At 44.4% G+C, this 23,542-nt stretch overlaps 1 protein-coding gene across 1 annotated transcript in view; it reads left to right on the top strand.

The window, feature by feature from the left end:
* The window catches only part of ALK (ALK receptor tyrosine kinase), a 96,778-nt gene that overhangs the window by 26,867 nt on the left and 46,369 nt on the right, over window positions 1-23,542 (top strand). The window contains exons 3-4 of the mRNA XM_059724229.1: window positions 1,598-1,741; window positions 22,059-22,221. Of these exons, the coding sequence (XP_059580212.1) occupies window positions 1,598-1,741; window positions 22,059-22,221 (307 nt within the window). The remainder of the gene's footprint in view (window positions 1-1,597; window positions 1,742-22,058; window positions 22,222-23,542) is intronic.

Raw genomic sequence — 23,542 nt, 5'->3', positions numbered from 1 at the left:
TGTGACAGTTAATTATGGCTGTTAACAGACGTGGAAAAAACAAAACAAAACAGTACTTTATTTTCAGCTTGGTGCACCCTTGCACTGAGCACGGCTCATGCCCAGAAGAGGAATCACGTCAGTTTGACCCAGCTCAAAACCTAGCATCTGTATAGCTCACACGCTTCAGCAGGGCTTTTTGAATCAGCTATTAGATAGAAGTGCCAAAAAAAACCCACTGAAGCACACGTGCTATACAGACATTGGGCAAGCTGGATCAAACTGATGTGATTCCTCTTCTGGTAAAGTGCTGTTTTTATTTTTTTTCCCATGTCTGTCTGTGCCCAATGTGAATAAAAAGTTGGACTCTTGGCCGTGGAAAGAGGTAAACCAAGATAACTAGAAATTTAATTTGTAAATGGGTCAAATGATCCCGCTATGTGCTATACAGGGACACTCATATGAAGATAAAAGATGGGTAATCATTTACACACTGCAAAACTCTTATGTAGCAAACAGTTGTAATGCAGGCTCCCCTTACTCTTATGAGTTGCATAGAAAACTTGCAAGAGAAATCAAACAGAAACCCCAATGCAGTGTCTCCCAGACCCATTTAGGTCCTTTTCCCTTATATTTTGTGAAAATAAAGTAGAAGCTTGAAACAATTGGGGGAGGAGGGTATAAAATAACTGAGTATTGTTTCACATATACAGTGCAGGAACTAAGCACTTGGTTGACTGACTGCATTCAAATACTATTTTAAAAAGCATGTTCAAGGTATAAATTATGAATCAGAGCCTCAGGCCATATAAATGAGTCTTGCTCCATTGATACTACTATTTTACATCTGTTAAGGATCTGTTCCCATATATGCTTGGGATGGCGCCATTGTAGGTTATTAAAATTGAAAAAAAGTTAAATTCTCATTTACTTTCTGCCTCATTTGCCATTTTGCTCATCTGTTGCTCTTACCCCAGAATTAGACTGCTCTCTTTCATTTTGTTGGTGATGCTGCATCCACTTAAATCTCCATTAGTTCCATGCACTGCATTTTGGCAGATGTAGGACCTCTAGGGCGATTCCTCATCCAGTGGAAATCAGTAGAGCCCCACTGGCTTCAATGGAGTTATGTTAATTTACACCAGCAAGAAATATGGCCCTATGCATCTTGTCAGTTCCACCTGCAATTCTAGTCAGGTTTGCAGCCTCATATATGTGCCAATATAAGGGGATCTTACCTCCATCTTCTTCTTAAAAAAAATAAAATAAAAAATAGCCACTATCCTGTAAACAAAAGTTATTTTACAGCACTTTACCAGATAAACCTAAGTGTTAGACTGAGACACTGTTGGTATTTCTGTACATTCTGTATTTCTCCTTACTATCTTTGTTGCCTGTGCTGTTACATCTAGCGTCCCTTCTCCCTCCTCTTTTTCCCCTCATTTGTTTCCATTCCCATAACAGTAATGGAATGGCAGGCTGTCTTTCCCTCTAATCCTGCCATGGGCAGAGTCTGGGCCCAGACAGCACAACCACCAGCTGTTATTTACCTCTCTTCTTTGAACCACCCACTGCCCCTGCACAGTCATAAATGAGACTGCGGCTTTTTGTCTTCCAGTCAATGGAGAGAAGACACCTCAAGATACCCCTCCAGACTCAAGCAATCTGCTCACCAGTAGAGGTGGCCAGAAAAAGATTGGACTGGAACACAAGATCCTGGAGAACCTCTCGTTCGGCGCTCCTCCCACCTCTGGCCCCGCAGGTAGGGAACTGTCTGGCAGCATGTCAGTCTAGAATGCTTGGCTTTCTCCATCCTGCAGGCTTCAGTTCAGCGCAATGAAATGCAGCAGAGCTTGTTGACAATTAAATTGTACTAAGCCTTTCATAAACCTGTAGCAAACTAAACCAATCTGAGGAGATTAGGCCCTGTTATGTTGTTAAACGCCACTTTAATTTGGATTGCAAGCTGCAAAATAAAAGAACCAGGAGGGATTCTTCTGCAAGCAAAGGAGAGCAATGACTCATAAGGGCAAAATGTTTGTCATCTTGTGTACTGGGGAAAATAAAACAAACTCTAAAGTATCTAAGAAAGATCATCACTGGTTAACTTGGGTAGCAGCAGGGCAGTGTGGCACCTTAGAGATTAACTCATTCAGAGGCATGAGCTTTTGTAGATGACAGCCTACTTCATTTGGATACACCTTCTGTCCAAATAAACATCTGATGAAATAGGCTGTTGCCTATGAAAGCTCATACCATTTAAATGAGTTAGTCCCTAAGGTGCCACTGTGCCCTGCTTTCTGCTAAGGTCAGACTAGCATGGATAACTACCTCTCACTACCCATAGCTTACTTTAGTCCAATCTAATATCACACCTGCCTAATTTATTTAAATTTGCACCAACTACCATTTTCACTTTGTTTTGCCATGAGTTGAATTTCATTAAACTACTTTAAGGATGTCATCAGCTCAGACTGGTTTAAAATCCAGTCCCAGGTTCCTTGCCCAGCCAGTCCTATCTGTCCCCCTGATTCCAGTTTTCTGTAAGATCTGCCCATCTCCCACTGCTCGCTTCCCTTCACATCAGATCCTAGATGTAGTCTTCTGGTTCAGCAGGTTCTACCCCTCCCTTCCACCTACCTGTTTGTTCAGTCTGTGTCCTTCCCCCCTCAGTCAACTACTTTCCAGTATCCTCCATTTCCCTCACCTTCTCCTGATCCAAGTGTCCGTATGCAACAAATTCCCTATCCCCTTCCTGGCCCACAGTCTCAGTCTCACTTCACCCTCAAGTTCCCGGCCCTAGTTTCCATGCCTAACCATTCCTAGTTTCTCTCCCCTCCAGTCCCAATCTCACCAGACTCCTTGCTGTAATCTACTCTTTCACTCTGCTGTGCACACCTTTTTGTCTCCTATGAATCTGCACTGCCTAGGAACCAGCAGGGGAGATATTGAGAGCATGGGAGCGACACTTTCCCATCTCTGAGGGATTTGCTTGCCTCAGCCTCCATCATCTGTTATGTGGATAGCTGATTATCCTGACAGGAAATTAGAGTGATTAACAGCAAGTTATTTATCTGTCAATGTGAAATAGCAACCCCTTTGCTGGCAAACCCCGCTTCCATGGCAGTTTATGTAAAAACAAGGCCGTAGATGGTACATGACTCATAAACCATGTTAACAAGCCCTGGAATTTGTTTGCATCACCTCCTTCTTCCCTTCAAAAAGCTGCTGAAAATCAATCTTGGGATATGTCTGTGCTGCAGACTATAGTGTTGTGTAAAGATACCCAAGCTAACTCCAACTTGAGCTCACTCAGGCACCAGAAGCAGTCTAGCCAATGCAGCACTGAACTAAGCTTGGGCTGTCTATGAAGAAGCAGGGTAAATAAACCTGCATGGACCTCTTGTTAAAGCTAGCTCTCTGCATTACATAGCAGACTGCAGTGTAGGCTTAGCACTAGATGGTATCAGAAGGTATTGTTGCTATTCTCCATAATGAACATTGCACATTGGAAAGATGTAAGAACAAAGGATGGTCTTGGCCTTAAAGCTCTGAACCAAGATGGGAAGGATCAGATGTCAGGATCTAGTTCTGTCACAGGTTTCCTGTTTGACATTGGCCAAGTCACGGGGAGCAAAGTTTTCAAAGATACCTTTCTAAAGGTTTGCCTATACCTCTCTTTTGGGATAAGTCGACGACTTGCCTGCACAATCTGTCTCTCCCTATCTATTGCCTTGTTGTGGTAGCATACAGGAAGCTCAAGGGGAAAGCCAAGCAATGGGCAGATTGAGTCCTAGAGGAAAGAAATGGGAAACTCAAATGGAACCTCTCAGGAAACATGCTCACTACTTGTCTCTTCTGTGCTTGGTTCTAATTATGGACACTTGAGACAGGCAATAGGGCACAGATGGGCCAGAGGCAGATTTTCTGCCTTATTCCATGTGGTATGTGAATGAACTGTGAATAATCTGCATCTCCAACTTCCCAGTGAAGTGCTCTTACTGTTAGGCCATGAGCTTAAATATTGCACAGAGCACTTTCCAGCCCTCCTCTTCAAGCAGGCCTACTAGGCAGTCAGGTGGGGGAGATGTGTGAAAGCAGGGGGAGCAGAGCAGGCTTGAGAGAGGGTTCAGTTTGAATAAGTGACCTGGGTCTGGATCCCAAGCTAGTTTAATCTCTTGAATTTAGACTAGAAAAAGTGATAAGAGGCTTCTGCAGGAGAATGTCATTAAATCTAGCTGACCGGACTGCAGATACTTTGAGAATAAGATTTTCTTTTGCTTTTCTTGCATCTTACATTTTCTACATGTGCCTGGAAACAAAAAATAATGAGTAAAGGGAAGGGAGTTTTTTGTGCTTCTTTGAGCCTCTGAAAGGGTGTTAAGTGAACAAGTCACTTGTCATTCAGTGGTTTGTCTGTTCCTAGTTCCTGCCCTCGTCAAGTCATCACTATCCCTGGCTCATTTTAAAATGTCCTCCAACTTTTAAGACTTAAAATAATTTCTGGATTCAGAAGAAGAGCAATTTTTGCTTCTTTGTGCTGGTGAGAAGAGCTGCCCCAGAGCTGAGAGGGGAGGACTGATAGCAGCACTGCTACCTGCCTCTCCAGAGGTTGCAGTAAAGGAGAGCTGCTACAGTTTCCTTTAAGGGCTCCATAGGAATAATTTATTCCAAAAGTTCTCTGAGATGCAATAAGTTGTTGAATCCATCAGTTCCTTGTGTCACTGAGCCATTGCTCTGCATAAACGTGCAAGCATCTGTTGCCCAGAGTTCTACCAATGAACCAGGTCTCTGACCTTTACATTTCACCCAGCTTTAATCATATTACTACCTGCATTGCAATAATGCATTTAAGAAACCTCGGGCTTAGCGTGTCACAGCTGTTAACTTGATGAGAGCATATTTACCATGGTGAAAGTGAACCAGCAGCATCAGCACCACCCTGGAGTCCCAAAGAGGGCACTGATCAATATAAGCCCAGCCAAAAGTAATTACAGCTAATGTGATCTTTGGCTTGCTTGATGGATCGCGGACTGTAATATTTCCTTCTTAACAAATCATATTAAAACAAAGATCCATGTTTCTACAGCTGGTGAGACAACAGGATGATATAACTTCAGCCCCAAACCTCTGAACCAAACCATTCAACAAAGAAAAAAGCTCTGTCTTAAAGGCATCACTCTCATTTACACAAAAGTAAATTGAGAGTAACTCTAGTCTACAGTGTTCACAGTCAGGAAAGCTGCTTTCAGCAAAAGTAATATTAACCATCAGTATCTACCTCCCTATCCATTCTCAAGCCAGTGCACAGTGAATCACCACTTCAACCTGGCTCCTGCTTATAATGGCTGGAACCTTCCAATGCCTCAAACATATTGGGTTGGCAAGGGTGTGATGGTAGCGGCACTGTAAAAAACATTATAAAAAAATTTAAGGTGTGAGAAATTATCCATGCCAACAGCCCGCTGACACGTGTAGTATACTGACTACATGCATTCCATCTCCCTGTAGGGCAGGGGTAGGCAACCCCTGGCACACATAGATTCATAGATGTTTGGGTCAAAGGGACCTTAGTAGATCATCAAGTCTGACCCCCTGCGCTGCACAGGAAAGAGCGCTGGGGTAAGACAGCCCCAGCCAGGTGCATGTCTAGCCTCCTTTTAAAGACCCCCAAGGTAGGGGAGAACACCAGCTCCCTTGGAAGGCCATTCCAGATTCTGGCAACCCTTACCGTAAAGAAGTTCTTCCTGATGTTTAACCTAAATCTGTTCTCCATCATTTGTGGCCATTGTTCCTAGTTACTCCAAGGGGTGCCCGGTGAAAAGAGCATCTCCTATTCCTTGCTTCCCCCCCTCCACCTGATGGATTTGTAGGTGGCCACAAGATCACTTCTCAGCCTTCTCTTGCAGAGGCTGAAGAGATCCAGGGCCCTCAGTCTCTCCTCGTAGGACTTTGCCTGCTGGCTCCTAACCATATGAGTGACCCTCCTCTGAACCCTCTTGGGGTTGTCTACATCCCTCTTCAATGGTGTGATGTCACTTTGCTTTTGCTTGGCATGCACTCCTCAGGTAACTCAGGGACCAGGGCTGCACTGCCATAACAAGGATTGGGCCCCTTGTGGCTCTCCCATTGTTTGGCTCTGGCATGCCAACATCTTACAAGTTGAAGTTTCAAGTGTTTTTGGCACTCTGCCCAAAAATGTTGCTAACCCCTGCTCTAGGAGGTTAGTCTATCACAAAGATATTGCTACTGGCTAATGGAGTTAGTCAATTGATTAAGACCTGTGATTTGGCTGTTGTGGCCATGGATTCTGGGACAGCCAGGTTCATACCAGATTAGGGCTGTACAAAATGGCTATGTTTCATTTCAGAGGACAGTGATTCATTTTGGTGTTTCAGATCACTGTTCTGTTTCAATTCGGCTGAATCTGTTTCAGAGTTTCAGCACTTATTCGGAGATTTGAATCAGCGAGGGAGATGCAGACACAGCCGAGTGCAGGTTCTCCCTCAGCTCCTCTGGATGTGCCTGCCTCTGCCCCAGCAGAGGAACCTGCAGGAGAAGCCCTACCCAGCCCCAGCCCCCACACAGCCCCAGCCCCCAGCACTTTAAAAAAAAATGCCTCGCACTCACCAGCTACAGCAGCAGTGAGTGGGGCCTCTGAGGGCTCGAAGCAGAGTCTTCCATGCAGCGAAAGGCAGCAGGGATCACCCCTCACCCCCACCTAGCACCCGCGCAGCAGCTGCTCCATGGTATGGGTGCAGTGTGGCTCAGCAGGGCATCGCACACTGTCTGGGAGCTGGGGCAGCTCCACCTGTCAGCTGGAGTCCGACACCGCTCAGCCCCAGTATCCCCAGCTCCCAGACAGTGCATAGTGCCCTGCCGAGCCACGCTGCACCTGAACCAATGGGTAGGTACCGCACGGGTGCCAGATGGGGGGGCAATCCCCACTGCCACGCACTGCACTGGGGGATTCTGCCATGAGCACCCAGCGGCCCCAATCACCGCTGCTGCAGCTGGTGAGTGTGGGGCTTTTTGGGGGGGGTCTATTTGTTTGTTTTTATAAAGCTCTGCACTCGCCAGCTGCAGCAGCGGTGATCAGGGCCTCTGGGCAATCATGGCAGAGCCCCCCTGTGCGGTGGGGGGGAGGGACCAGCAGGGATCACCCCCCAGCTTGCCACGCACAGAGCAGCTGTTGCATCGCGTGGGTACAGCATGGCTCGGCAGGATGCTGCGTGCTGTCTGGGAGCTGGGGCTGAGCGGTGCCAGACTCTGGGTGACTGCTGGAGCAGTCAGCTCTCAGACAGCACGCATAGGGGCTTCTCCCGCAGCTCCTCCAGCTGTGCCTGCCTCTGCCCCAGTGGGGGGAGCCGCAGGAGAAGCCTCTATGTCTGCCTTGCCCAGTCCCAACCCCTGCCCGGCCCCAGCCTCCCAGCACTTTAAAAGGAGGGCTGCAGGGCTATGCTGGACCCTTCCCAGGGACACCGCCAGAACACCTGAAACATTTACGAAATGTTTTGGGTGGTTTCATTTAATCTCTGAAATGTTTCAGAGCCTTCCGTTTCATTTTGGATTCAGTATTTCAGGCACCGAAATGGCTGAAACACCTCCAAAACAAAACGGCTGCTGAAATTTTGCACAGCCCTAATACATATCCTGTCAGACTTGGTCCATTTCATGAGCTATTATTTGGATCCTCAATAGCATAACTAGGAGTAGAGGAGTGAGGCACAAGCCCTGGATGCTAGCTAGAGGCAGGAGCAAAAAAGGAGGCAGATGAGCCCAAGAATGGAGGTAGGGGGGGGATTGAGGTTCAGGCCTTAGAGAGGGTGGACAGGAATCTCCCATCCTCCTCCTCCCCTGACTCTCCATATGGTAGATGCTGCTGCTCTGGGCACAGACAGCAGCCAGGGGGTTAATGCTTCAGGGTGCAGACACCGTCTTATGTCCCCGCAGCCACTTTTCTCATTGCCAAATACATCACATCAGTGCTCAAGATGGGAATCAGGGGCAGTAGCAGCTAGCAAGACAACAGGTTGGTATAACTTCAGCCTCTGATTTCTCAGCCAAACTAGCAAACAAAGAAAAAAGCTCTGTCTTAAAGGCATCACTGTTAGTTGCACAAGAGTAAATCCAGAGTAACTCTGGCCTATAATATGCATGGTCAGTGAAGCTAATTTCAGCAAAAATAGTATTTACCATCAGCATCAACCTCCCTATTCTCAAGCCAGTGCACAGCAAATCAACACTTCAACCCCCTGGGATGGAGGAGTCATAGACCCAGAAGCTACTTCATTAAGACCATAGCTGTTGTCTGCATTGATACCTCCCCCTGCAATTTTGCCTATGCCTTGCTGGCCCATGATGCAAACCCTACCCTGCCTCACATAGTCATAATTATTTGTTGTGTGTGGACTGTGCACTTGACATTGTACAGAAGGGGGACTTGAACCTACCATGCAGCGTTGTCAGATTAAATACAAAAATAGGACAATTTAGGGAGACAAAGCACTGGATGATTGGAACATGGATTAGTTGCACAGCAGCATAAATGCTGTTCATTTTAATTAATTGAGACATGACACTTGTCTGAGAGCCTTTAAACAAGAATTTGGCAATGTGTAAGGGGAAAACTGTAGGAAGAATGAATGGTACTAACAGAGAACTGTCTGTAGAGGAAGTTGCAGAAATGTAAGTGGTGGTGTTTAAAAACTGATTAAATTAAACCCATGCAAAAAGCTGTGTGGATACTAATTTTGGCATGAATCAGATTTATTTTGGATTATTTTGAAAATTGATACTTTAGCTGATCTATAATCAAAATAAAAATGTCTATACAGAAGATTTGTCTAATGGCTAAACCAGTGATTCTCAACCTATTTAGGCTCAAGGCACCACTTAGAAAATGCCAGCTTTGAGCTCTCATTCTTTTTTTTTGACTACAGAAAAATAGCAGAGCAATGTGTTTGTTTCTCAGAACTCAGAAAGATAAGAGGTCAGAATGTTTAATACCATGGATTTGTATTTGAAATCTTTAGATTTATCTTGTGAATCATGTGAAGGTGTTTGCATCCCACAACACCTTGGTTGAGAATCACTGGGCTAAATCCTGATTTTAGTTAAACAGCTTCTTCTGAATAGTCTCCTCCAGTCCAAATCACAGATTATAAATTCCAAGATATATGGACACCAGTAGCATACCATTAAACAAGTACAGAGATGGTTAGCCATGTTACTCTGAAGTCAAGCAGAAGGTAGGGCAAGGTGGAACCACAGGGCACCTATACCTATATGTGTTCAACACCTATTTCTGTATGTGTTCAACCTATATGTGTTCAACACCTGCTCCAATGCATGCTAATAATTAGCTGAGTCTGCTGGAGCATGCTAATTAGCATACTCTTGCAGCCTTGGCATCATGTGTATTCAGCATCCCTGCGCTTCAAAATGGCAGCCAGGGCGCTTTAACTAAAGGTCATCAAACCAGCTTTAGTTAAAGCACCCCCACTGCCATTTTAAAGTGCAGGATGCTGAATACATGAGACACTGCAGGCACTTTAATTAGAGAGGCTCCTGAGAGCCACTCTAATTAAAGTACCCCCCTGTCCCACCTCAGAGCATATGTAAAGATGCCCACAGAGACCAACTAGTTCAGAAAGGCATGAGCTTCTGTAGCCAACAACCTACTTTGTCAGATGCTATGAATGGGCCATCAAACAAGTAGAAGTTAATCCCTCCCCATTTCCCCCCATCCCCAGGTCTCACATTGATTTTTATGTCCATAAGCCACTGTGAAAACCAATTTTCATCACTGGGCTAATGCCAATGTATAGTTTTCTGCTGTGGACTGAATTGTCTTCTTCCTTTAGCTTCTGTCTTTTCTACAATATCTGATGTTTGGGGGGACTTTTTTCATTTTGCAACAGAGAAAATCCTATTTAGCGGACTAGGTGGCTCTTTCTCGGAAGAACCCTGAGTCATGTTAGTTAATCAGATGAAGGAGCTGAAAGGAAACACGGAGCAAGTATTAAGTACAAGAAAATTACATTTGTTGGCTCTTCACATGCAATTATACTAACTGAACTGTTGGCATAATGTAATAAAGATGTCTGCAGAATTGTATTTCTATATTAAGCATAGTTAACTCAGTGGATGAACAGCCCTCCACTCAACAAGAGTAGTAACATGAGCTGTGATGAAAGGTGTTTGGGGATGAGCTGTGGAGCACTGGCCTCCGTCTCTGTAGGCATAAATCTTTTACACCATCTTGTCCCCATGCTTGCTTTTCTTTGGAAAGCAAAAGTGAAGGTGAACATGGGTGAAAAACTCATGGCAGTGTATATGGGCTCCCTCCACAGTCCCAAATCCCAACGCAACACAACTAAATGGGAATTGTTAGTCTTCAAAGCATTGACCATCAAACTGAGATAAATCACACAAGTTCGCAGCTCTTAGACCTGTGTTTTAAAGCTGTCTACTCTTTTATGAAGGACAACTTAAATTCTGGAGAAATCAATATGGTTTTCATGGAATGATTTGGAATAGTCATGCAAGCCAGCCAGCCATGCCATACTGACTTGGTCCCTGGTTTTTCCCAGAGGTAACAAATCCTAATAAAATTAGAGACATCTTTTCTAAACTCCAGCCACTGGAAACTCCAACCATCCCTTCTCTGAAGTTTTTTTTTTAAATCCTAACTAATTTTCTTCCCACTTCTTTGTTAGTTTCTGATTCCAGAAGCAGCAAGTGGCAAGTTTTGCTTGTGGTAGCTCTAATTCAGTCATGTATCTGACAGCCTGTTCCTAGGAATTCAGAAAAACACTAAAGGAATGCAAGCTTCACATGCTTCTGCAAAAAGAACTTGTGAAGCAATTTGAAGTTTACCCCTCACTGCTGCTAATGTCATTTCCACTCAACTCAGAAGTATTTGCAGACCTTTCTCTGCCTTCTCCTTCCTCCTTAAAAAAGATGGAAAGGTAGACAAACAAAACAGGGATTGACACTACATAAACAGATGAGACCAAGATCTCTTCTTAGCCTAGCTTAGATGTTCCTGTACTGGTACCAGTATTGCTAGTAAGGTTTGCTAACTCCCACATAATGCACAAGAGAGTATCCTTATGGTCTTTTTACGTCTTTATTAATATCACTACTTAGACATGCTTAATGATAGAGAGGCCTATAAATGTGAACGGAGCCCTATGCTGCTTTTTTTAATGCCATCTTTCACATCTCTTCCCCCACATTAACCTTTGACACTTTTAATGCTAGAAAAGGTAATGGCTACAGTTCTCGCATTACCACTTACCAGGACGCTATTAAACAACCGAAAGCAAAGCAAACTGAAAAGTTTCTTTTAACAGTATTACACACATTTCTTATAAATTAATGTAGTATATTTTGCCTGGAGGCTTTCAGCATAGAAGAACCACTGGAATTAATGGGAGCTTGTACTTAAAAACCTCTCATGCGCTGAGGTAAAGATCTGTCCTCCCATGCATTATGGTGTCACTGGTAGCAAAACATTAGTTAGGATTGGTATTAGCAATCTCTTTTAAAATCTGTTTCATTTTCTTTGTCAAACGTAATATGGAATTTTTTAATATTTTCACAAAGAAATAGATTCACAGATTCATTCTTTTGTTTGTTCATGGCAGTATGTCACTTGCCCATCCATAGTGGTTTTGGAGGATGAGGCAAAGTGGCCTCTAAAGGACAAGTATGGAAATAAATGACAATAGGTGCAATTCTTTCTTCTCAGTTCATGGTTGGCCTATGATCTGAACCTATACAAGTCTTAAATATTTACTTTGTCTAATGCAAGTGTGGGTGGTTTGTGGGCCTCAATAAAATTGTGGCAATGAGTTCCACAAACTGCTTATGCACTCTGTTAAAAGTATTAGCATTTGTTCCATTACTTGCTTTATATTGAATTCCAAAATATGGATAAATCTATGGTTTTGTGAGAAGGGCAACTGTGTTTTCTGCTTACCTAGTAGAGTGTGTGGGAACTGAAATTTCCATCCCATGGACAATTTTTATGTTGCCAGGAAAAAAATAGTCCCCCAAAACTCTGTTTCAGGAGATCTGAAGGAGGGTTTTTAAAAAATTCCTGTGTCCAGTGCCCTGGCATTACACCAGACAGCTGCCAGAGAGCCTAGAAGTTTAAGGATCCAGGGAAGGCAGGCAGGAGTAGTCAAGAAACAACATGAACAACCAGTCAAGTTTACATCAAATACATGAATTCCATCAATTCAGTTATTGTATAAATTATTCACTGCGGTGCAGTAGCTCTGGTTCTCAGGGCAGTTCTGTTTCCTTTTTTCCCTTTAAATTGAAATTTCCAGTTTATGAACCCAGTTGGCATTAGATCCAAGACTGTTGTGAATGACAGAAAATCCTAGAATTGAGAATCTTCATTTTTAAAAGTAAACAGTGCTTTTTGACTGCCTCTGGTGTGGGGAGTCTTGAATTTCAATTTAATTGCTCAGCTATTTCTGGAAGTTCAGACTGCTCAAGATGTCTGAACTTGTGTCCCCTGAATCACTTGTTGTGCTGCAAAATTTGTATGGGGAAGTAATTTTGCAACCACTGATGGGATAGTTATGATGTGTGAAAAATGCAGCTCCTCTCATGCACAGCAGAGCAGAGGAAAGGGGTACCATGTACTGTATGACAGCAGGTAGGTTCTGTGCAGATAGAAACAGCTGTACCCTTGTCCCAGTTGCTTCTAGGGTTTTGTTTCAGTGCCATTACTGTCATCTGCAGACATCAACGTTGTGCTCAAAATTAAGTTACTCTAACTGCCGTGACACGCAACAAGCTGTGGAAGCTGGGCTTGTGTATGATCTTTTAATGGCTCATGTGATATGCTGCGGTCATTTCTGGTGTCAGGGAAAAATCGATAGTATAGAGAGAAGAAATGATTGCCTTCAAGGTAGTCTAGGCAGTGTTAAAAGAGCCACAGTAGGTTTTGTTGTTGTTATTTAAGAGTTCAGGTTAATGCTACATTTAATACAGGCTTTAGATTAATATGGGCTTCATGGAAACTACTTTTTAGAGAAGAAAATACAAGGTTAATCTAGATGCAAACTTTGGTAATGTTTACATGCCATACCTCAAATCAGGCAGAATCATCAGGATTAATAGTCCAGCATTCTCATGATCTAGCATTCCCCAGGCCTCCAGCTTTTTAGAAACTGATGCAATATCTATGAATTTCTCAGGAGAGGGAGCATACTTTTCAATTAACTACATAAGCACTTGGCTTTACTTGAGTCTGGTGATGGTGCGTCCACTCCATACTGGGCATATGCAGAAGCTGAACACAGAGCATTATTTTATCACCTCCAGGGCTTGTCTACCCAAAATTGGAACAACTTTGTGTGTGGGAACTCTTATTCCAAACTAAGAATATCCACATATGGCATTATCTAGGAACAGCTATTGCACTTTATATTCACATGCTGCTGTAAGCCAAATTAATGTTCAACCCCTCGTGTGGCCATTTCCACGCCAGGAAGCTGATACTGTGGAAGCCTTTTCCAGTTGTGCAGGTACCTGAGAACTGAGTGAATGTGACTAGGCCAACATGAGTGCAGTGCACAAGGAGAGTCAAAAGCAATATAAAACAAAATCAAACAAGATTTTAAAATTTGCATTGGTTTTATTGTGTCAGTAAGGCATAGATTTAGTTAAGCTTCACTTTGTTGGACAGTCACCAGGCTGCTGTATATGAATCCAGCCCCTCGATCTATGTGCTTCTGAGCTGCCTGGGTTTGAGCAGGCTCTAGCATTGGGTCTGGGTCTGACCTTCCAGACTAGCTCTATGGCTATAGACTCGGTGCTGTACCTCTTATCAGAAGTGGGACCCCATTGTTCAGCTACCCAGGCCCCAAGAAAAGTGCATGAGGACATAAGGCAGACAGGTCTCACTGTAGGATTTCTAAACCAGTTGCTTTTTTCTTTTAGACATCTCAAAAGATTGAGATCCTAGAAGTGTAGGTCATTTAGTTCATCCTCCTACTCTGAACCAGGATCAAGTATGCCTAGATGATTCCTGCCCAATGTTCTTCTAACCCAGGGACAGGCATAATATGGGCCAGATCCGGCCCACCAAGCTATTCTATCCAGCCTGCAGGGCCCCTAAAAAATTTAGAAAATTAATATTTATCTGCCCCTGGCTGCCTGTCAAAGATGACAGGAGACAGGGGCAGTAGGACCCAGAGGGAGCCATCAGCTGGAGGAAGCAGCCCAGCCCCTCTCCACCCCCAGCCATTTCCCTGCTTTCCTACCTCCACACTGCTCCAGCACCATGTGGCTCCTGGCTGCATCGTGGGAGCACGGGGCCACGCCAATACCCGGGGGGCATATGTGTGTGCACATGTGTGTGCGTGCGGGTGTAGGCAGGGACTGTGTGTGTGTGTGTGTGTGTTTTTGTATGGTGAGTCTGACATGCACATCCCACCATACACATACAGCCACACCCCCTTCGCACTGCCATACACTCAGACCCCCACACCCACACCCCCTCACACACCCCGGTCACCCTTGCCCTGCCACACACATCCCCCACAAACCCCATACCCATCCACACCCCACATATCCACACACACACCCACATGCTCCATCACCCCCACCCACACCTATCCACCCACCACAGACACACCCTCCCCCCTACCCCACATGCCCACACAGCCCCCCACAAACCTATATCCACCCCCCACAAAATATAAGAGTAAGACTTCATTTTAAGCTATTATATACAGTCACCTCTGTGTACACTACACAAATGCATGTAAACTAGGACAAAAATATTTTTTGAAATCAAACTAATGAATGTTTTAGATGTTCACTTTTTAGAATATAATTTGGTATTTTTCTGATTCCAAAATGGCAAACCCCCTTGCTGAAAGGAGTACTTCCAGGGGCAAGGGAAGGGACTTCTGGTGGTAAAGCTCAGGGATTAGGGGGTGGAGCCTCCAGTCACAAGATGGCAGCCAGGGGGCACAACACCCGTCAAGGGGCTACCCATGTGGCCCTTGACAGCTTGCCAAAACTTGGTAAGCAATCCTCCACCCGAAATAATTTCCCACCCCTGTTCTAACCTGCTCCTACATTCTTCTGGGAAAGCAGATACCACGACTTCCATGCTCCAGGACTTCATTACTCTTATCATAAGAATATTTTTTCCTGCTATCCAATCTAAATCTTCTCTGCTGATGGTTAATCTGATTTTTTTCTGCTCTCAGTGGCCTCCTTCTCATTGGCCATTGAAAGCAATGATTGCCATCCTCTTTGTAACAGCATTTTACATATTCAAATACTATTATCACGTCCCCCCTCAATCTTATCTTCTTCGCACAATGCAATTGTTTCGACCTTTCCTCATGTGTCATGTAGGGGGTTTTTTAAACTTCATAATTTCCTTGCACTGTCCTCTGAATTCTTTCCAGAAGAATTTGTCTATGTTTCTCCTAAAGACACACAGGTCTAGGCAAAAATATGACATTCCAGGCACGTCTACATGTGTGGCAGACTGCACAGTTGTTACTGCACAGCCATTTAGTACTTGCATTAGCAAGTACTAAATGACTGCACAGTAACTGGAGTTACTGCACAGTACCGTTGCCACATGTTTTGTTCCCCATTGCTACTGCGCAGTAGCTCATTCCTACTACGTAGTATCATCACCTCATGGTTAGTGCCTAGCAATGCTACTGCATGGTAGCAATGAGCTACTGTGCAGTAGGTCATTGCAACTGCACCATAGCATCTCATGTAGATGCTCCCTCCTTTGTATAATTCCCTGCCTTTTTCTCCACCCTTGAGCATTGTGAGGGATTTGGTCAGTGGCTGCCAAAAGCACTGGATCTCTACTCCTGGACATGTTTTGAGATCCAAGCTTTGCTTTCCCTGAATTCTAAGTGTCTCTGATTTAGAAGTTAGTTCTATCATTTCCATCCTTTTCTCCTGTCCTGTTGAGGAGACTTCACTGCTTCAAGCCCCCTCCTTTCAGACAAGTGGAGAAAACTGTAGCCATTTCATTGTTGTGCCTGGACCAGCTTGTTCAATTGATGATGCTCCTTAATGTCTGCCACTTTCCTACCCCACCCCAGTGCAAGAGGTAGGGTACTACATTGCAATATAGAGCAGGCATCATTTATAAGTTCACATAGAATAGGGATGTCCAACTGGTGACCCACAGACCACATATGGCCCACAGCGGGTTATGTTGTGGCCCCTCAGTTTCCAGCCATCTGCAACTCCCCCTATCTCTTCAGCAGCAACAGCAGCCAGAGTCTCCAGGATTCCCCTCCCTCTTCTGGCTTCCATGCTCTGCATCCACCCCAAGGATTCATAGATTCATAGATGTTAAGGGCTGGAAGGTGGTGTAAGGCAGAAAGGTACAGGCATTCAGGGTGGGGCTGGGGCCATGTAGTACAGCAATGGGATGTGGGGAGCCTGCACATGCATTCACTAAAGGGGGGGAGGAGCAAGCATTGATGCAACAGGAAGGGGGGGTCCCATGTGGTTTGTGGTCCATGGGCCTGTGACTCCCACTGACACAGCCCATGGGGCATGCAGTCCCCAATAGTGCAGTCCATAGGGTGTGCAGTCCCCATCTGCTTAATAGTTGGACAGCCTTGACACACACAAATTTCTTACACTGTCTTAAAGGAATTGTACCATTTGGTTTGACTGGGTTTTATCTCTGTGTTTCTGCCAGTCTCTGCCTCTCCCCTACCACCACTTTTATTTTTACCCATTCAGACAGGGTAGCTTTCAAAAAGGGTGACACTCTCTTGTGTTCCTGTGACTAGATTTCACAGATTATGTTGTGTGTGCATGCTTGCACATTTCCCCCTACCTACTATTTTGTTTTATAGCATTTGAATGATCTTCAGCCTCTTCTCTCCAAAATGCAATTTTCTTTGTAAAAAGAAATATCACCTCAAGAGGTTTAAATTCACTGTAAAACTATTGAATCTTGTATGAGTTCTAGCTCTTGGAAAAACGAGGTGACAACACCTGGTGATATTTTCCAATTGCAGGCCTGAATGACACATCCAGCAGGGTAAACAAGAAGGACAGTTTAATTGAAAGGTACAAAAGGAAGTACCTGAAAGCACTGAGACAAAGGAAAGGGGAATGTCACAAATTACTTGAGTTCACATAAGCTCATACAACTATTAGTAGGGACCTACCTAAATCATGGTTTTGTGGATTTCATGGAAACCACAAAATCCTGGGTTGCCCATAAAATCTGTGAAAAATAAACCTAATAAAAATAAGTTTTTATCAAGTCTTTCCTTCCCAGGTGGGCTGAGGGGAAGGCGCCAGCTGACAGGGTGGCAGAAAGGGGGCAGCAGACAAGCTAGCAGCTGCCCCTTCTCCCTCCTCCCCCTCCAGGATCTCTTCGTCAGTCAGCACTGAGAGGAGGGACCAAACAAAAGGTAGCCAGCAGTCAAGTGGAGGCTGCCTCCTCATCCTTCTCCCTTTCCCGCACCAAGGCTTTTCCACCAATCAGTGCTAAGGGGCAGGGCTACTGCAAAATGCCCACGAAATGGGCTTTTCACCCCAAGACAAAGCTACAAAGATGGCTTTGTCTTGCTATAAGTTAACTAGGCCCCTAACTACTAGACACTGAGGTCAGTTTGCAGTACAGGAGGAAATTTGCAACCTGAAATCTGATAAGTCAGTCCTAGCACTGGGTAACGATTGCCAGGTCATAGATACAGTGGGAATGGTGTAGGTCCTAATCAGATGTCAATTGTACTAGTGTAAAGGCAAAGAAAATCCCACCAAAGTCAATGGAATTTTACTGCAGCTTTTCTCTGGTATAAAAGCAACTGGAATTTGGCCCACAATGTGCGTCTTTCAAGGTAACAGATTGCTTTAAGTAAGTGTTTTGGATGAATGCCTGATTCCACACAGAGCATGTCTAACTTTTGTGGACTTCAATGGAAGTAGGAGCAGTGAATCCCACATGTAGCCATATTACTTGTTGCTTGTATATTTTGCCATGGTCTATAACTAGCTAATTTAGGAGTTGAATTAATGTCAGGTGGATATTCTTGACTAACCAGGTTGGTTAGTGGAAGTTTAAAACATGCCTATATTCCTCCACATAAGAACATAGGAAATGTCATACTGGGTGAGACAGAAGGTCCTTCTATCCCTATATCCTGCCTCCAACAATGGCAAGTAGTAGTTGCTTTGGAAGGAAAGTAGGTGAATGAGGTATGTCTGAAATGATCCATCCTCTGATACTCCCCCTCTGACATCAGCCTTCATTGTTTTAAGAATGGCAGAAGATACATCCCTGATAGTTCTGTTTAAAAGCTCCTAGTGGACCTGTCCTCCAAGAATTTATCTAATCCCTTTTGGACCCAGTTATGCTAGCTGCCTCGATGACCTCCTGTAGCAGCATTCCACAAGTTACCTACATAGCATGTAAAAAAGGATTTCCCCTTTTTAGTTTTAAACCTGTCTCCAGTCACTTTCAGTAGGTGCCCATTAATTCTGTATTCTGGGACTTGGTGAATAACAGTTCCATATTTGCTTTATCCGCAACCGTCTTGATTTTATAGACTTCCTCTCTCTCAAATGACATTGTTTCATTGCCTTCGACCTTCCCATTTTAATTCTCCCTTGCTCTAGTTTTTAGCTCTTCTGCTGGTTACTTGCTCCTACCTGCAGGAGCACATTTGATTTTTCATCAGAGACTTCAGAACAGTTTCTTATTATTCCAAACCGAGACATCCACCTGCCTGTTTTACTAAACATATGCTTTTATGCAGCTGGCTTAGCCCTTTGGGAAATTACAATGTTAAGTCACTCTGACAGCTGACAGGGTCTCAGCATTTTATTTAGCGTATGTTTTATTTTTTCTCTGTTTTTTGTTTATGCAATGAAGCTAATGAACACAACATAGTTCTGATGTAAGAGCATCAGTATTTAAAGGATCAGAAGCATTGAAGCATTGTACAGAAGCTAACGAACAGTCTGTCTACACATATTTATCCCTCCCCCGGTCCAAATTTTTGGATGGTTCTTGTTGCTTTTTTTATGGCTTTGTGGGGAGGGTTTCATAGCCATCTCTCTGGCCATCTTAGAATTTTATACTGCCCTTCATCCCTGCAGCAACGAAGCACCTTCTGTGTAAATTCAATAACAAGTGAAGTGCCTCGTGGAATTCATCGACTCTGACACTTCTTCAGGGTCAAATCTCTGCTTGAAGTAACAGCTTTTTGAGAGGAAGTGTTGGTGTAGCTTTGCAAATAGAAAGAGCAACTCATATTGTCAGTATTGCTTATAGCGGAAGGGCTTTCTTAAAGAGGAAGGGTTTGGGGTGTTTTTTTCCAGGTGTCAGACTCCAAATTATTATGTCAATCACCAGGAAACAGGATAGTTTATTTCTTGAGGGCCCTGATCGAACACCCAATAAAAACAATGCGAAACTCCCATTGGATGCAGCTGGTTTTGGAGCAGGCTCCATTGGTTAATTAGAGAAAGGGTAGTCTGGTGGACAGAGCATTGGAGCCCCAGGAACCCAAGTCCAGTTCTTCGTTTGTTCACAGACTTCCTGTGAAACACTGGGTAATCCCTTATTGGGTAATCCCAGTGGCTTTTAAACTTTTTAGTCTCTAGGCATTTCTCCATAACTTTTGTGAATTGGGCAGTTCCCCATTCTAAAAAGTAACCACCTTATTATAACGTGTGCCTCCTTGCAGAGGGACTGAGCACTGCAGGCAGGGAAGGGCCTGAGCCTCTACTCATCTCCTCACTCCAGGTTTATTTCTTTACACCTTGTTTCACCCTTCAAAAGATCTTGAGGCACCCCTGGGTGCCCTGGCACCTTGGTTGAAAATCACTTCTCTATCCTGTGACCCAGTTTCTCATTTGCACACCAGAGATAACCTCACCTGCCCCCAAACAGATGTCCTAAGGAGAAAGTCTGTGAAGTGTGAGGTGCTCAGATGCTTACACTGACAAGGGTTATATTAATAGAGAGACCTTTCACACTGTATCATGATCCCTTCCTTATCAAACCCCAAAGAGATATTCCAAATAAATAGTCATTTTTGCCCTGTTTTATTTGAAGATCTCATCATTTTATGGATGTTAGGGAATTTAGTCTTTCCATAGAATGGGTACCAGTCCAGGACACTGATTTAGAGGGAGCACCAGAACAGAGGCCCTCTGGACAGCCCGTGCCACAGAGTTGCTACAGCAGATGTGTAGGAGCCCACCTGCATCTGCAGCAGCCCGGGCCAGTGCCATGGCAGCAACCAAAATGCAGGAAGCCTGGGCCATGGCAGGTAAGATTCTGCCCTGCAACCACTCCCCAGCACTCAGCACAGCACCTCCTTCCCCCCACTCCTAGGGTGCTGACATACCCCACTATGCCTCTGATGATGATTGTTATCCCAAATAGAGGAAAACTGAGGCACTTGCATCAACCAGTTACTGCTTTTCATAAGAAAATATTTTAAATCTGTCATGTTTTTAATAATGACTGCTAATGGCACATGGTAGCTTTTGTGAATTCAGATGAAAATAAATATACACAATACAGAAATGAAGACTGCATGCAGCAGAAATGGAGTTTGGCCATGTATTTGCCAGTAATAACATTCTTTTTCTTGCATGCGGTCCTTTATAGTATGCCAGCAAATGTTCCGTAGCTTATTTTGCAAAAGCATTGATCCTGTTATGAAGCTGTATGACTCTTGTCTCTGATGGTGACTCTTTGCAGAAAGTAAGAAGGGGCTGTAGTTTGATGTGCAGAATACCAAAGCAAAAATTAGCAAGGTTCTGCTATACAGATCTACAAATCTATGCACACTGAGCCACAGCCTCTTAGGCACTGATTACATGGAAAACCCCCTCAGTTATCCAAAACTATCTAGCGTTGTCCTTTATATGCTAATCATTGTGATGGTGCTACATATGTTCTTTTCAAATCAGAGGCATAATGAGACAGGTGGCCATCCAAGGCAGCTGCCACACACAGGGCAGGGCAGCAGTGACTTCCAGTTGCTGCTGTTGCTGTTGACATAATCACGCAGCTACAGAGACAGCCATTTATAAATGTCATAGATTTCATAGACATTAGGGCTGGAAGGGACCTTGGAAGACTGAGTCCAGTCCCCTCCCCAAGGGCAGGAAGTCAGCTGGGGTCAAAGGATCCCAGCAAGATAAGCGTCCAAATGTTTCTTAAAAGAGTCCAGAGTAGGTGCTTTCACCACTTCTTTGGGTAGTCTGTTCCAGGCCTTGGGGACTTGAACAGTAAAGAAATTTTTCCTTGTGTCCAGCCTAAAACGGTCTTGGAGGAGTGTGTGACAGTTGGGCCTTGTCATCCCTTGGGCGCTCTGGTGAACAGGCGTTTCCCCAGTTCCTGATGCACACCCCTGACGTACTTATAGGCTGCTACCAGGTCCCCCCTGAGCCTGTGCTTTTCCAGGCTGAAGAGTCCCATGGCTCTCAGCCTCTCTTCATAAGGCCTGTTCTCTTGCCCTCTGATCATTTATTCTGTCCTTCCCTCCACTCCCTCCCCACAAGTCAGCATCTGGGGCACCTAACTCAATCACTCCTCCCTAATTATGCCACTGTTTAAAATAAACATCTAAACTCGTCTTTGCTATTTTTCAATGATTGCTAGTAACACAGAAGAATGGTAAATTGCTCATTAGTGGAGCACACGTTAATCACGGCGGGGAAAACATTAGTTTGGGACCCAAGAGAGCAGGGTTCTCTCTCTCTATCTCTCTCGCTCTCCTTGTGGTATCGACCTGTTGTGTGACCTTAAGTAAGTTGATTGTCTCCCTCTGGTGCCTCAGTAAAAGAGAACCAGGACTCAAATTGCTGAAGGTTTTGGAGAGCTGCAGATGAAAAATAACTATGTCTGTGCTATTGCTGTGATGTCCAGGATGATGAGGAGGGTTGTGGGAAGTTGACCATTGTGTCTTAGCACCATAGCATGCAAATTCTCTTCTTGGCCCCAGTTCCATGAGGAGAAAGCGAAGAAAACATTGGGACCCTCACATCTTTAGAGAATGATCATGATCTCGTTTCAGATCATTGGTTGTTCACGACGTGTGGTGCCAGCGGACCCTACGGACCCACTCAGAGCCAGTGCAACAATGCATACAGGAACTCCAACCTCAGTGTGATTGTGGGGGCTGAAGGGATTCTCCAGGGAGTCCAGATCTGGAGAGTGCCAGCCACCAACACTTACAGGTGAGAGCCCCCTCTCTCCCCATGATCTGCCTCCAACAAAATTGTAACTTCCTCCAGCCTGATGGTTTTTAGATGTTTCTAACTTGGCCGTATCCGGGTGGAAGTTCAGGGGCATTTCTCTGACCCAAAGGCTACTTACCCCGGCAGTTGTCAAGTATGTGTGCATCTACAGTGTGGAGTCAAGAGCATTTCAAAAAGTAAAACGACTTCTCTGTCCCCACTTTCCTGAGCCAAAATTCTGCCCTAATCCCAACCCCCAAGGAACCTTTCCTCTTCAATGACTACAAATCGTGATATGATAATGAGAGAGAAACAAATTGAAAGAAGGGAAGGGAATGTGAGTCTACTCTACTCCACTCTACTCTGTGCCTGTCTAGTAGGATTCAACCCTGTAATATAGATTTCTCTGAATGGGTGCGCAGATCCTTGCTATAAATTAAAGAATAAATTACCTACGTGCTTTAGTAGCAGCAAGCTCCTTCGATGAATGGGGTGTGACCCGGACACTATGTATACCACTTGCATTCACCTGTAGCTTGCGAATGAACCAAAAATGGGATCTCTTGCACTCACTGATTTTATCCCTTATGTGCAAAATCTACTGAATGTTGAAAAATACAACTTCTAATTGCAGCCAGTTAGCCCTGCCAGCTTGCCTTGCTTGATAGTGTCTCTCATGAGCTGTTACAGCATGCAACAGCAAATTGGGTCTATATTAGCTCCTAGTTCATGCAGCAGCTGTTTGAGGGTCCCTATACTGTATCTATCCATTTCAGTCTAGTTCTATTGCAACCTTACAGAGGAATGATTGGTTTAGTTATGAAGACAGACATGTATATCACATTCCAGAGACATAACATGATTTATGAGACAGTGCACCATGATCATGTTGGCATTGTCACATCTCCATACAAACTACCACAAAGCCCAGCATACGCCCTAGTCATTAAAATGAGAACCCAGGCAGAATAAGATGCTCTTTTAGGGAGCAGTCCTACTGCAGGATACTGCTGCGACGAGTGCGCTGCAGTTCAGCATCATTCATAACCTGTTTACATGCAGTGCTGTGCTAAGCCAAGCGCAGGCACAAACTTGGAGGAACGGGGATTAAAGGAAGCCAATTCTCCTTCCCAAATGAAGTACATAGAGGAAGGGCTGGCTTAGTTGTCAGTGCCAGGAACGAGACTTTCCAGCTTGTTTTCCTCTGCCTCCGTGAGCAAGTCATGTAAATGTGTTGGGTTGAAATTCGGCCTTGCGGTAAATTGCTTTAATATTACTGCAGTCAGTAGAGGCTCTCTCACTCACACCACATCTAAACTGG

The sequence above is a fragment of the Alligator mississippiensis genome, chromosome 1 (genome assembly GCF_030867095.1).
Source record: "Alligator mississippiensis isolate rAllMis1 chromosome 1, rAllMis1, whole genome shotgun sequence".
In the NCBI taxonomy this organism is placed as follows: domain Eukaryota; kingdom Metazoa; phylum Chordata; order Crocodylia; family Alligatoridae; genus Alligator; species Alligator mississippiensis.
Note: the sequence above shows the minus strand (reverse complement) of the source record. Positions and strands in the feature narration are given on the sequence as shown.